The sequence below is a fragment of the Gallinula chloropus genome (assembly GCF_964237585.1).
Source record: "Gallinula chloropus genome assembly, chromosome: 14".
NCBI lineage: Eukaryota > Metazoa > Chordata > Aves > Gruiformes > Rallidae > Gallinula > Gallinula chloropus.
The window spans coordinates 3,048,232-3,061,684 of NC_140099.1; the positions used below are offsets into that span (position 1 = coordinate 3,048,232).

The 13,453-nt window shown below is 42.4% G+C and overlaps 1 protein-coding gene across 1 annotated transcript in view; it reads right to left on the reverse strand.

Annotated features, from left to right (window-relative positions):
• Positions 1-13,453, reverse strand: part of LOC311197004 (nesprin-2-like) — a gene marked incomplete at its 5' end in the record, with an annotated part of 155,847 nt that overhangs the window by 43,894 nt on the left and 98,500 nt on the right. Inside the window, 9 exons of the mRNA XM_084270692.1 lie at positions 361-531; positions 2,812-2,955; positions 5,158-5,313; positions 6,361-6,537; positions 7,848-7,994; positions 8,424-8,606; positions 9,482-9,614; positions 10,691-10,887; positions 12,883-13,014. Of these exons, the coding sequence (XP_084126818.1) occupies positions 361-531; positions 2,812-2,955; positions 5,158-5,313; positions 6,361-6,537; positions 7,848-7,994; positions 8,424-8,606; positions 9,482-9,614; positions 10,691-10,887; positions 12,883-13,014 (1,440 nt within the window). The remainder of the gene's footprint in view (positions 1-360; positions 532-2,811; positions 2,956-5,157; positions 5,314-6,360; positions 6,538-7,847; positions 7,995-8,423; positions 8,607-9,481; positions 9,615-10,690; positions 10,888-12,882; positions 13,015-13,453) is intronic.

Sequence of the window (13,453 nt, forward strand, 5' to 3'; positions counted from 1 at the left end):
CACTGGATCAATCAGAAACACCAGGCTCAGGGTTCCTCTTGCTCTGACCCAGGGCTGCTGCACCCACCCCATGTCAGCCCACTGGCAGGCAGACATGGTGGCCGCTCACCCATACTTCTCTCTTGAACCTCAGTAACTAAATTGCACTAAAGCTGAACTTAGGTGCTAAATAAAGCAAGAAGTTTAACAACAGACCTTAGTGCCTCTGGAGGTTAACAAAAAAAATACTACTCACTTCAGTAGCACTATATTAAAGAGGAACTTGCTCAAATACATTTTTCTGTCTTTTTTGTCAGTGGAGTTTGTTTCTTCGAATGCACAGAAGGATGTACAGAAGTAAAACAACTTCAGTAGATTTACCTGGAGAGTTCTGACTTGGTTTTTCAGTGTTTCCAATGACACCACAAAAGGTTTGCACTGCTGTAGGCAGTACGAAGATCTTGTCGTCATCAGGTGGACTTTTTCATAAATTTCATGATAAGCTTTCCAATGCCCCAGTACTGACTGCATTGAGGTCTTTAACTGTGCAACCTGCAAGTGAACCAATGTTGTTATTATTTCTTGGGTAGAAGTCATGAAACATAAATCACATTTAAACTGACTTAAAAATCTAAGCTCAATACTCAGTCCATGACAATCCATAAGGTGGAGTATCTTCCTACTTGGGAAGGAACTCTGCAGACTTCAAACCAAGCAGTAGGCAGTATTTAGAGTGAAGTGTAAGAATTTGTTGCAAATAAAAATTTAACCAGACTTCAAGGTAGCACTATTCTGTCAGCCACAATTCCAGAACCTCCCAAAAAGTATTGAAATAATGAATTGCTTCCTGCCAAAAATCAACCTGAAATGGGAAGAAGTTGAAAGCCTTAATCTTCTTTGGTAGCAGATTGTTTGATCCAGAGATCAAGTTTTCTTTTAATGAAAATTTGAATAGAAATTGTTTTGTACGGAAGAAGACGCTTCTACAATACTCTGGAGAGGTATCATTCCTCTTATGCCACTGTGCTCCTATAATACAGGCCCACCTGAATTGCTATTAAGAACTTTAGGGTTCTCCTAACATTAAATGATGGATATCCTCTTTGTTTGCTATGTCTCTTTCATGACTCAAGTCAATTAATCTATACTGGGGCAAGCATGCTTGCCATTTGCCACATACTCCTAGACATCGCAACCCCCAAACTACAGCACTCCTTCAGCATGATTTTTACCCTTCTGTATCAGGTAAATACATAAGGTGTGTCCTGGGTTAGACAAAACATTAATCTAAATGAATATCTATTTTCAGTCGTGCCAGTACCAGATGCTTTGAGAAGAGCATGAAAGCCAGGCAAGCAAACAGGCAGGTCTTCATGGGCCCAGATTTCAGTTCTGATTACACATCCACACAGTGGAAGATGAAGACTTTTCAGCACCACAGTGCATGCCAGATACACTGCATAGTTCATTGTATCCTAGTATCCTAGTTCCAGGCACGCAGGAGTAGATGGATTAATCATGCCTTTTCTCATTTGAATCATGGTGTAGGTGGGAGGAGCCTGCAGCTAATTACTGCCCATACAAGCAGGATAGAAAGACATTGTATTCGTGAAATGTCTCTGGGCCACAGTCTTGAGATCAACCTACGGACAATACAATCAAGGTGCCACATCTCCTTACACCTATATTTGAAATCACAGCCTGGCTCTTCTGAGAGTGGTCACCCCCAGGAAGAAAGCTTTACTCGGTGCTTCACTGCACACACAGACCACTAGGCTGCAAGAACATTCTGCAGTTTGTAAGTTTAATACTTAAAGTCACAAAAATACTAAAATGATTGTGAGCCATGGTGACTGCAAGAAGAAAAAAGCACTAGGCTGTCAATCCTGCCAATTTCAATCACCAGCTCTATAGCAGAAGGAAGAACTTTCATCATGGATACAGACAAAACCACCTCTGCTTTCTTGGTAAGAAACAGCCACATTGTTCCTGCTGAAACTAAACTAAGAAGCAGCAGACCCATCCTGGACCAACCCCTCATATGGAAAAGTTCAAGTGAAAGGGTTCAGGTTTCCAAAGTTTTGAGGAACAAAACTAAGGCATTTAGAAACGGTAAGTGACCCACTATAAACACCATCACCACATTGTGTATAATCCTCTATGCTAGATGATTATTATCACAAATTTAAATCCATAAATGCAGTCTTAAGTGTGTCTTCTGTGCCTATCAATTGCATCTAAATTTAAAGAAAAGAACAGTTCTGAGCATAAAGATAACTATAAATGCAAACTGCTGGGTAGTCAGTTTGCATGGGAAATTAGCCTGTCTGACTCTCCTTGAAGCAGTTGGAAGCTACATAGGATTTGAAGACAGCAAAAGCCATCCAGGTGTGTGGAAGAAAGAGTAACTGGGAGGTGGAAAAGCTACAGTGAGAATGGGGCAGGGCCAGGCAGCTTCCACCAGCGTACTACAGGGCACAAAGAAGAGGGTATGAAAGAGAAGCCATCAAATAAGAAAGCTTAAGGTTTCAGTTTGCAACTCAACAGAAAAACAGCAGTGCTATTTCTTTGTTTTCTTAAACTGCAGATGGGGGTCTGTCACTTCTCCCCCTGTATTCAAATTACCTTGAGATCAGACTTGGTTTTGTCTCTCAAACTTGGAAATACATTAATTTACATTATGGTACAGATTTAGAAGGAAGTTCCTAGGAAGGTTAAGATTAAGAGTAAGGAATACTTTGCATCTTTTTTGTATCAGTTCCTGCCAGCCCATGAAGATTAATAACAGAGAATAGGTACCAGAGGAAATCAGAATGCAAACAAAGCTTTTACCTGGCTTCCATTTCTGTGCTCCATTTCAGAGAGCTCAGTTATCCTGGAAGATTCTGGGGTTTGTTCTGCATTTCTATTCAAAGCCAAACTCTGTTTGACCCGATCAAGAATTTTGGATTTAGTTGAGAGTTGATTTTCTAGATCCTAAATGACAAAAGAGGAAAAAAATAAGAGATAGGGTAAGGTCTTTTGATAAAACTGTAGGAAAAAAATCTGTGTGAGGAGCTTAGATAAACATTCCTTCTTTGAAAACAGTTCCATGTAATTCTTCAACCATGCAACACCATTTCGATTCTGATACAGCACAACTGCTTTACAGGAGTTCAAAATGACAGCAGCTGCATTAGACAGTCTCCTGCAGGTAGAGCTAGAATGAATCCATGAAGTATCAGTATGAGCACTGGACATCCATCAGGACCTAATTCCTCAGCCATCACAGAGGCCTCTCTGTCCCTCTCCAGATGCAGAAAAGTTTTTCTATTGGTGTAGCTGAGCTTTTCCTTGAGCAGGTTAGCACTTGGGTCCTCCTCTGCTCCAGCTCACTGATTTAGATTTTAGACTGAATAGGAACTTGATTTTGCACTGAAGAGTCCCTGATGTCCCAACACCACCTAGAAAGTCATTTTCATTTTGTCCTCTGTCCTGGTTTTGGCTAGGATGGAGTTAATTTCTTTTCTAGCAGCGGGTGGAATGCTGTGTCTGGGAGTCAGGATGGGAGCAGTGCTGATAGCACCCTGATGTTTCTAGTTGTTGCCAAGCAGGCAAGGACTTTTTCAGCTGTTCATATTTCCCTACTAAGGAGAAGAGAGGGGCTGCAGACAGGATAGGTGACCTGAACTGGCCAAAGGGGGTATTCCATGCCAATTACATCATGCTCAGCATAAAGGGGGGCTGGTGGGAGGAGGAGCTGGTGGCTCCAGGATGAGCAGTGTTGGGGACGGTCCAGTTTCTCGGGACGGCCTTTGGCTGCACAGCCTGGGCTGTGTGGTTCAGTGAGAAACTGCATTGTCTGTCACCAGTCTCATACATTTTTTGCTCTGAAGTCCTCTTATCATTGTTAAATCTATCTTTCTGCTATTCTAGTAAACTATCCTTATCCCAACCCGTGAGGTTTTGGTTTGGGCTTTTTTCCCCCTTCCCTTTCCTCCCCATACTGCCCTTTTAAAGAACAAGTGACTGCGTGGTACCTGGCTCTCAGCTGGGGCAAAACCACGACATCCTCTTAGGCAGAGGCTTTCCTGCATGGGGCAAACCCCACTGAAATCAGTCTGGGAGATTAACTTCCCGCCAGCACAATCAGCAAGATTATCAGCTAGTCTTGACATGCTGGGGAAGGCTCACAACATGAGTAAATATCCACACACTCAGTTTTCCCACAGCATTTTCCTACAACACTACACTTGAGCCATGACCTACTGCCCCTGCCCTTACTGTCCCCAAAATGTTTTTCAAATTTGGACATGGATTTTATGGAGGAAATTCATTTTAACAAAATTTAAATTTAATTTTAACAAAACATTTTAGCCACCTACATCCTAGCACTGTGCCTTGCTGTGGGCAGGATAATGTTTTAGTCAAAGATAACCTGTGTCTTTCTTCAATTCTGGCCCCTCGAATCATTTCTGAGTGCTTCAGAGAGACAAGTTACTTGCTGTGTAACAGCACTCTAGGCAATAAAAGCAGCCTACTATGAGAGAGACATGTAACCATAGCAATGAATGAAAAAATATTCCATGTTAAAAAATGGAGAGGGAACACTGTACTGAATGAAACCAGTAGACTGCAGAGTAATAGAAGCCAACTATGAGCTGGCTGTAGCCGTACTAATTTTAAGGAAGCTGATGCCCAGAAAAGCACAGCAAAACCAAAGGACACCCAGATTCCTGAGCCTGGTGCAGACACTACATTCTAGGGCAGGAGCAGAGAGAGTTGCTGTTTTCTAAATGGGACCATGTAGTTTCCATGACACTTCCACCTCAGAGCTCTTAGATTAATGGAACTGACAGCTTTTGCCATGCCTGTGCTGAACTGAGAACTACTTCTTTTAAAGGCATCTCAGAGTAAGATCTACAATAGTGCTGCACACCACTCCAAATACTGTGGAACTACAACAAATGCATCTTCAACTGGAGGGAAAAACCATAAAACAGCAATTCATGTTTAAAGTGGATCTGGCTCTTCATCACTCCAACCTACTGTGCTTTAATTAACATTACACAGTAGTATTCCTCTAGGAAATGGTAACTTTATATTGTTTTCTGTTAAAATCTTTGTAGTTCTTTATTCTGGATTCAGCAAAATGCTAAATATGTTTTTTGCAGTAATATCACACATATAATGCCTTACCTTGCAATCATCTAGTGTGTTCTGGGCAGAGACCAGACTTGCTGGGGTCTGTAAAGATTTCAGTCGACCACTCTGAGCCTCCATCCAACTGCGCAAGGTCTGTACTTGGTTCTCATTTTCTGAAATAGCCTCTAAAGTTTGTTCCATGTCTTGTATCTGAAAGTTAGAGAAGTCTTTTAACTTGCTTAAAGCTAGGGATGGACAGAAATAGGGCTCCCCCCTTCCATAACAAAAATGAGATTACAATAGTCACATTGAAAATGCTATTTAAAGAAAATGTTTTGAAAGGAAAAGATTAAAAGTTTTACTGGCTCCTTAGGATCTGACTTTTTTCTTCCCTCGTGTCCATTGTCCCAGGGGTGGAAACACTGCCCCACCATCTGCCATGGACTGATCCAGACTGCATTAGGAAAGGGTGAAGCCCCAGGGAAGGAGAAAGGGAATAATCCATATTCTGCTAAAAGCTGGTTTTACTCTCAGACTACATCAAGTCAAAGGACCTGCACAAGAAATCCAGTTTTTAGGAATCAAATGGCAGGATGGATGTCATCAGATTCCCATCAACACTATCAATTAAACAGCAGCTATGTCTTCACTGACCAACAAAAAGGGGACACAAGCTTTCCTAGGCACTGTGGGTTTCTGGCAAATGTATATCCCCAAACTACAGTCTAATTGTGAACCGTCTCTACCGTATTATCCAGAAGAATGAGGAGGACTTCCAACGGGGCCACCGTCAGCAAGAATCCTTGCGACAGATCAAACCGTTGAGAGTCCATCTTAGTAGATCTTAGAGTCGTCCAGATAGGGCCTGATATTAAAAATGTCCTCTACACCACAGCTGGGAGGAACGGCCCTACGGAGTCTCTATCAGAAAAGCACCCGAAGATACTCTAAGCCAAACTCTGGAGTTCTGGATCGTCAGACCCTTACACTCCAAATGCCATGAGACAGCACAACGCTGTTCTTATGGGACAGCAGAACGCTGTTGTCATGGGACATCACAATGCTGTTGCCATGGGACATCACAACACTGTTGCCATGGGACAGCACAACACTGTTGCCATGGGACAGCACAACACTGTTGCCATGGGACAGCACAACACTATTGCCATGGGACAGCACCACACTATTGCCATGGGACAACAGAAAGCACAGGCAGGGTGCGAGTGGTGAGCCAAAGAACTAAGAACTCAATCAAACCTTTCTCTTCAGAGATGCCTGCAGCCGGTGCCACTGCAGGTTCAGCTCCCCAAGACACTCAGCAAATTCTGTCCTTTCATGCCGCTTGCTTTCCACATCACAAGTGCTCATGTGCAAGAGCGACTGGTTAACAAAATCTACCATCCACTGTTTGAAGTTCATTTCCATCATATGTTCCTGGAGGGGAAAGACAAAACAGAAAGTAAAAAAATTAGTTGGCCAGTTTTGATCTCAGCAGTTCAAACGATGCTTCAAGACAGTTACGGGACATTCATGGCTTATTCTGAACCACAGCTTTTCTGAAAGCAACCTGGCTGTAGTAAGCATTCCCAATTTTTACCATTCTTGATTTGTGTAGCTCTTTCCATCCATTGTAACTTTTGTGGAAAATCATTATTATTACGTGGGTAGCTCAAGGTAATAACAGGCTAGTGCTGGAGCAGGGAATAAAACCTAGAGGTATGTGGTGGTTCAGCCACTCACTCACTTGGGAAGCAGAAACAGACAGAGCCTTGGGGGTGGAACGATGTTATTTTTAAGGTCCCTTCCAACCCCAACTGTTCTATGATTCTACAAATACCCTTTTATTTCAGAAAGTCTTAGGAGGAGAGGGGAGGAAAGGGCTCTTCATTACATTTAGTAGTATCCAGTAAAAGGCCACCAGGGAATACCGCAACAGAGGCACTGAAGTCACAGCTTCTTCCCTGTAGGAAATTATGACCTTGATCCCAGCTTTTTTCTCAGCATATGCATCCTGACATTGCTGACAAGTGGAGAAGGCACATATATAAAAAACACCTTCCAACTTCCAAACCCAACTGATATAGACCACAGTGTTATGTATCTCCTATACTAAGACACAAAGGGCAAAATATGACTTTGCAGGGATTCATGTTCTGAGGTTGGGGTCCATGGCATCTATGGAGGTACACGCATGGCTTGAATTCCTCCTGTGGCCAGGGCAATCAGCCTCCATCACTGATGCTTTGGCATCTGAACAGAGCAAAGAGTTTGCTGAAGCCTCTCCCTCAGCAGGGATGTTCATCTTGTTTCTCTTTCCTAGCAGGTTCTCTCTTCTGATGGAACATAATACTGAAAACCCCGGTTCTAGTTAAATGGATCCTGGCTATGGAGCTACATTACGAGCTATTCCTTGTTGAAAGGGCAGGCTAAAACAGCACAAACACAATCTTCCTAAGGAAGCAAAGCTTTCCTCCTCAGTGCATTTTATAATCTAAATGTAAGAGAGAGAACAAGCAGAACAGATGGGACAGCATGAGGAAAAGGAGATTAAAGCACAGCAGGCAGTAGCTGTGTAGCAGGGCAGGCAGTGTGTTGTGTGGCATGGAAGCAAAAGGTTTTTATAAAGGAAGATGTAAGACTGCTTTAGGAACTCTCCTGAGAGTAAGGGAAAGAGATGACAGTGCCTGTAGGCTGATTCCATCAAACACCTTGCAGAAGGCCTGGACATACAGCTTCCCATTTACCTTGTACTTCTGAAGGAGGCTTCTCACTTGGGCAGCGCTACATTGTGAATTTATTGGCTCCTCATGTCCCTGCTGTTGTTCCACATGGTCCAGCCAGGTCATCAGCTCAGCAATAGCTTCCCGTGATGGAAGTTTTTCCATCTGAAGCTGGGAGTAAAGCACATAATGAATCCTCTCCAGTCTGCTCATAGAAATATCAAGGATGATGACATCTGTATTTTTAGAAGGGCTCAGGCACTGTAATTGCAGTTACCAGGGTATGAACTTGAAAGAGAGCCCTGTGCTCCAGAGGGGCATATGACTTAAACTAAGAAAAGTTGGTGAATTCAGTAATTTGAAATCAAGTTCTTTCTCACTGTAACAGACTGTCACGTAAAACTGTAAAGATGATAGTTATGTGCAACACAGCCCAGGAAGAACACTGCAGGAATTAAACTGCAGGACAATATTGAGGATATTCTGAAAGCAAGACAGACAGCTAATTAGGCAAGAGGTGCTTCAGGGGCCTTATGGAGTAGCCAACTGAATCCCACTGTATAGTACTTATTTAGCTCAAACTGAGCAGTTTCTCCTCACCTGGTGAAGCTTTTCTTGGATGGCTGGGAGCTCTATAATCAGTTCTCCCCACTTCTGCTCAAACTTTGCCAAAGATGACCTAAGCGCTGCAGTATCAGCTTGTTTCACGTGAAAGAGCTGGTTGGCAGTGCTCACCACAGATGACTTCAGGGAAGATTTTTCATCAACTTCCTTAGAGAATGTCTGAGGAGCATGAGAGAAATTGAAGAGAGGGTAAATATATATCTATTTAAATAAAGAACATATACCAGGTTTTCAGTCACTGGATGAACTGCCTCAACAAACAGATTTTAGCAAGTTTGTAAATTTCAGAAAACCTAAACTCAACATGTTCTGTCAGCAAAGGCAGCCTTCTGCCCATCTTAGCCAAAATGCTGAATGCCACCTTTTCCTGCACAAGGATTGGGAATATCCTATCCCCACTTCACACTGTGGTCCAGGAAGCAATGCCAGTCGGTGAGTGTCTGGCCAACTAACACCTATCAGTGCAACACTCATGGTGCTTTGTTTTCCCACTGTGCAGGACTCTCTCTGTCATTGGGGCTGAACTGCCCAGCTAGTCATACAAGAGGAGCACAGCATTGAGGGGCAGGCAAAGACAGGAAATGCAATTCAGCATGTTTCTTTTCCCTGACTTGGGCTTGCCATCTTCACAACCCCTGTCTTTGCCCCTGCTCCCAGAGCCCACGCTCCAGGTTCAGTTGGTAAGTGGTCCATCAGCTTGGCTCAACTGCTGTATCTGGTATTCAGCATGAGGAGCAAGAGAGAAACCATACTATTACACTGCAGATGCACAAGAAATTCTGGCTGGGCTGTGATGTGTGGCAGCTTGGAGTTTATCATTAGATGATTCCATTCCGATTTATGCATTTGGGCTGGCATCACAATCTGAAGGAAGGTCTGTGGTGGCCTCCCATCGTCATGGCTCCTCACACAGATAATGAGGTGGCTTTGGGGTACAAAGTAATTCAGTACTATATTATGTGGGCAGCTTCTGCATCATGACAAATATAAAACCCACTCAAAAGTGTCTAAACCTGGCAGGAGAACTGACTTACCAACAAGCTGTTGATGTTATCCCTGATGGTGGGAAGATCCTGTGACACATTCAGAGACTGCTCCTTCCAAAAATTCATTCTCTGCTGAGCAGAATCCAGCCATTTGTTTAATTCCTCTGAGTCTCTCTTGTAGCTACAAGGAGAGAACAAAACACACAAACATACATCTCTTAGCTGAGTCTAGGATACATTTCTCACCCTCCAAGTTGTCTTCCTCTTTGTGAGGAGGCACGTGCTATTCTGGCACTTATCCTGCTATGTAATGCTGCAGAACCATGAATACAGCATGGATTGATGAGCAACACAGCTGGAGGTGCACAGGAGACTGTTCCTATCAGCTCTTTTCATCTGGTCTGCTCTCCCTGAAAATGGCCTATTTCTGTATCCAACCAGCATCACCAAGCCAAGTTCACACAGATTAACACAGCTTTGTTGGAGGTCAAAACCACCAAGGGAGATTGTGCAGGCTCCAAGACACAGTGCATAATACACAGCAGGAGTGGAAACCAACAAAAACTGACAAGATCTGTCCATACTCTGGGTCTAGCCAGACTGGGATCAGAACATGAAGACGAAGGGGAGGGAGAGCTGAGCTTGTTATATCAGCTGTTGGACTGGGCTGTAGACCCCCAAACTGCCTCCACCTGAGTGCCAGGACTGCACCAGTAGTTGACTTGGGCCATGTGAAAGCATTCAGCATGCTTGAGTGTTCCCCTCTTGGATAACTTCAAAACACAAGTGGAAGCAGTATGCCAGCCAGGTCTTGAATGTTTGTAAAGTGGACAGTGTAGATGCACAGACAGGTGTGTTATACCTTTGCGTGGGAATCAAGGCCAACTTGCATTTGTAGCAGGTCAAAATGCTTAGGGCAGCATGATCAGGGCTTCTGTTAACACCTCTGGTGCACAAACTGGAGCCCAGTGCAGCTAACTCTCACCTAGATGCACTGACTTGGCAATAGCAGCAATTAACCTATTGTTCCTATAAAAATAAGCAGGAAGCGAAGCACTTGTCTACACTGAAGACAGCTGTGTAATAAAGGGCCACTTTTTCTAACTACCACTGTGGGTTTTTTTCTTTTTCTCATTTTTTAAGTTAAAGCAGCAATGAAATGTATTAATCCCTATTGTATTTCACCAAATACATCTATAGAAGGTCAGTAACGAACTTATAGCTGGTATCTCTAATTGCTTCCTGAATTATACCCACCTGACCGAGAGTTTGAGTAATGTCTGAAGCCGTTGTAGTTCCTGCCCAACTTTTTTGGTTAAAGACAACCACTGCTCTTCCAGCTTCCCAATCTGGCTTCCTATTTCTGGACAGTTGACAGCAGTCAGCAATTTCTTTCCTTCTTTCACCGTCTGGTCCACCCTGGCATGCTTTTCATCAACACTGCTTTTGATTTGCTATCAGAACATGGAAAGTTTGAAAAAAAAAATCAAAAATGTATCTTTTCTTCTAAATTCTTATTCTCATATCTCCTCTGTCATTTATTTTATTTTCCAAACAGAAGGTATCTGCACTTCATTACATGTAAAAAGGACACAGTTGTTTGGGTTTTTTCATCTTCTCTGGATAGATCAAGACTGATCTCAATATCATTTTATATATTATCAGAATCTGGCTGTATTGTCCACATGTATGACTGTCCCCAGCAGAAAGTTATTGCCCTCCTGTTCTGAGAGGGCTTTCTGGCTCTAGCCTGTATAAAAAATTCACAGAATGGCACAGGTTGGAAGGGACCTCTAAAGGTCATCTAGTCCAACAGCCCTGCAGTAAGCAGGGACACCTTTAACTAGATCAGAGCTTCATCAAGCCTGACCCTGACTCCAGGGATGAGGGTTCCACCACCAGAAGGTGCTGGAATAATTGTTGAATAAAGGTGGCAAGGAGGAATGAATAATAATCAGTGAGGACATTAAGTGAAAGACATAGGAGCAGTTTGGTTTGCTTTGTCAGCTGAATGAAAACAAAGCATCATTTTTATCATTGCTACACTGTACTGGAAGATGACAAAAGGGAAAAAAAGAAAAAAACCTCAGGACATAGATCAGTCCTAGGGAGAAGGAAGGATGGAACAATTTTGTGATGCATGATCTCCAAGCAGAAGGGATTTGTCCAATATTTATTATTAATAGGGCTATTTCTCTGTCAGAAATTAAGCCCCAGGGAATTTTATCATTTTCTGTCCTTGAAAATGTGAAGCTTCAGTGCAAGGATCCACCCCAGAAGCATCCTCTAAAGCCCTACTGCTTTGCTTTTCATGTCTTTAAAGACAAATAAAGACTTGAAAGCAAAGAACCAGTTCAGAACTTAAAAGCACAAAGGAAATAAGGCAACATCACAATCAATGGTTATGCAAAATTTGAGTGTCTCCCATCTCAGTGTGACAGGCATCAAACAGGCCAAAGGGCCACTGTGTATGCAATGATCTACTGTTCATTTGTTTCAAAAGCTTTACTGTGGCTCAGAATTTTCTGGGCATGTCCAGTGATCTCTTTCATACAGTCACCTAGACAAAATCACAGCAGTCCTTTTTGCCTGTACAGGCAGTGAATCTGAATATCACACTGGACTCAATGCAGACCCAAAGACACATTAGTTCAAAAATTTCTAATAGAGTGGGTCCTCAAAATCAAGGAAGGTCAGACCTGTGAGGAACGCTGAGCACTCTGAGGATACATCATGAAGTTTATTGAATGCTAGTTCTTAATTTATATTAAACAACCATAAAGGCTGCTTTCATATCCTTATACTTAAATGTATTTAAATGGGAGATAAAATGTTTTCAACTGGACTTGATGCTCTAAATAAAGGTGTAGCTCTGCCATCAGAGATGCAGTTGGTATCAAACCAGGAACCTACTTGCCATTCTACACAAAAGAAATTTTATTCTCTTTGGTCAGACAGAAAGCAGGGCATCTCATTTTGAATTCTCAGGATTTTAAAAGGAGCTGGGAAACCTGGCAATCTTCTATTGCAAATAGGGGTTCAGGTTGATTCTCCTCTTCCATTTGGTTTACACCACGGCACGAAAATTGTTCCTGAATTACAGAGAAGTGGCTCTCTGTTCACCCCAAAGCTCTGTACTGTCCTTGGGTTCCATATAGCCTGCACATGATCTTCTCCCAAATATTTGCATTTGAAGACCATATTCTATAGTCATAAATGAACCTCTCCTGAGGGCTTTTTTTTTCTTTTTTTTTTTTTTTTCAGCCTCTGGCTGAAATCAGCAGCCCAATCTGCCACTTTTAAGAGTAAGTTACTGGTTTGCAGCCACACACAGACAGGGACACAAAGGAAACAGTGCCTTGCAAACCATCTTCTCATATTCTAATTATTTTTTTTCCCAACTCTACAGATCCACAAAGAAAACCAGGCAGAGAGACAGACACAAATACCTGTAGAAGTGCAATCCTTTCCACTAATCTTTCTTCTGTTTCTTCAACCAAATTCACAGAAGGCAATGTAGAGGCAAGTGTCTCTAACTCCTTATTGATAACTAGGTATTCATCATCAAATTCCACCCATTCCTAAAAAATACAGCACATCATTAATATAGCACACATCAGTCTGAGGCCTTAACACTTATTCTAGCATCAGCAGCTCTTCAATGAAACAGAACACAAAACCAGGTGAATATGGAAATGTTACAGATATTAAAGTAAGATGTTATTTCACCACAGGTGAATTAATTAATTGTCTAATATCTTCCAAGGTTTCTTAATTTGAAGTGGTATACTTAATCTTTTTATTCTCTAGGGGTGTTTTAAGAAAAATGTTTAGGTTTTATTTTAAAGTGGTACTGGTATTTTTGTGCCTTGAAGGGCTCTCCTGTCAGTCCATGAACTCAAAACCTCCTGCAAGAAGTCTAAAAGTCCCACCCATGTCAGAGGAATGGGTTGAAATGTACATTTCTACAGGCTTTCAAGGAAAAAAAAGCCAGCTTATTGACACACACAGAACAAGTAA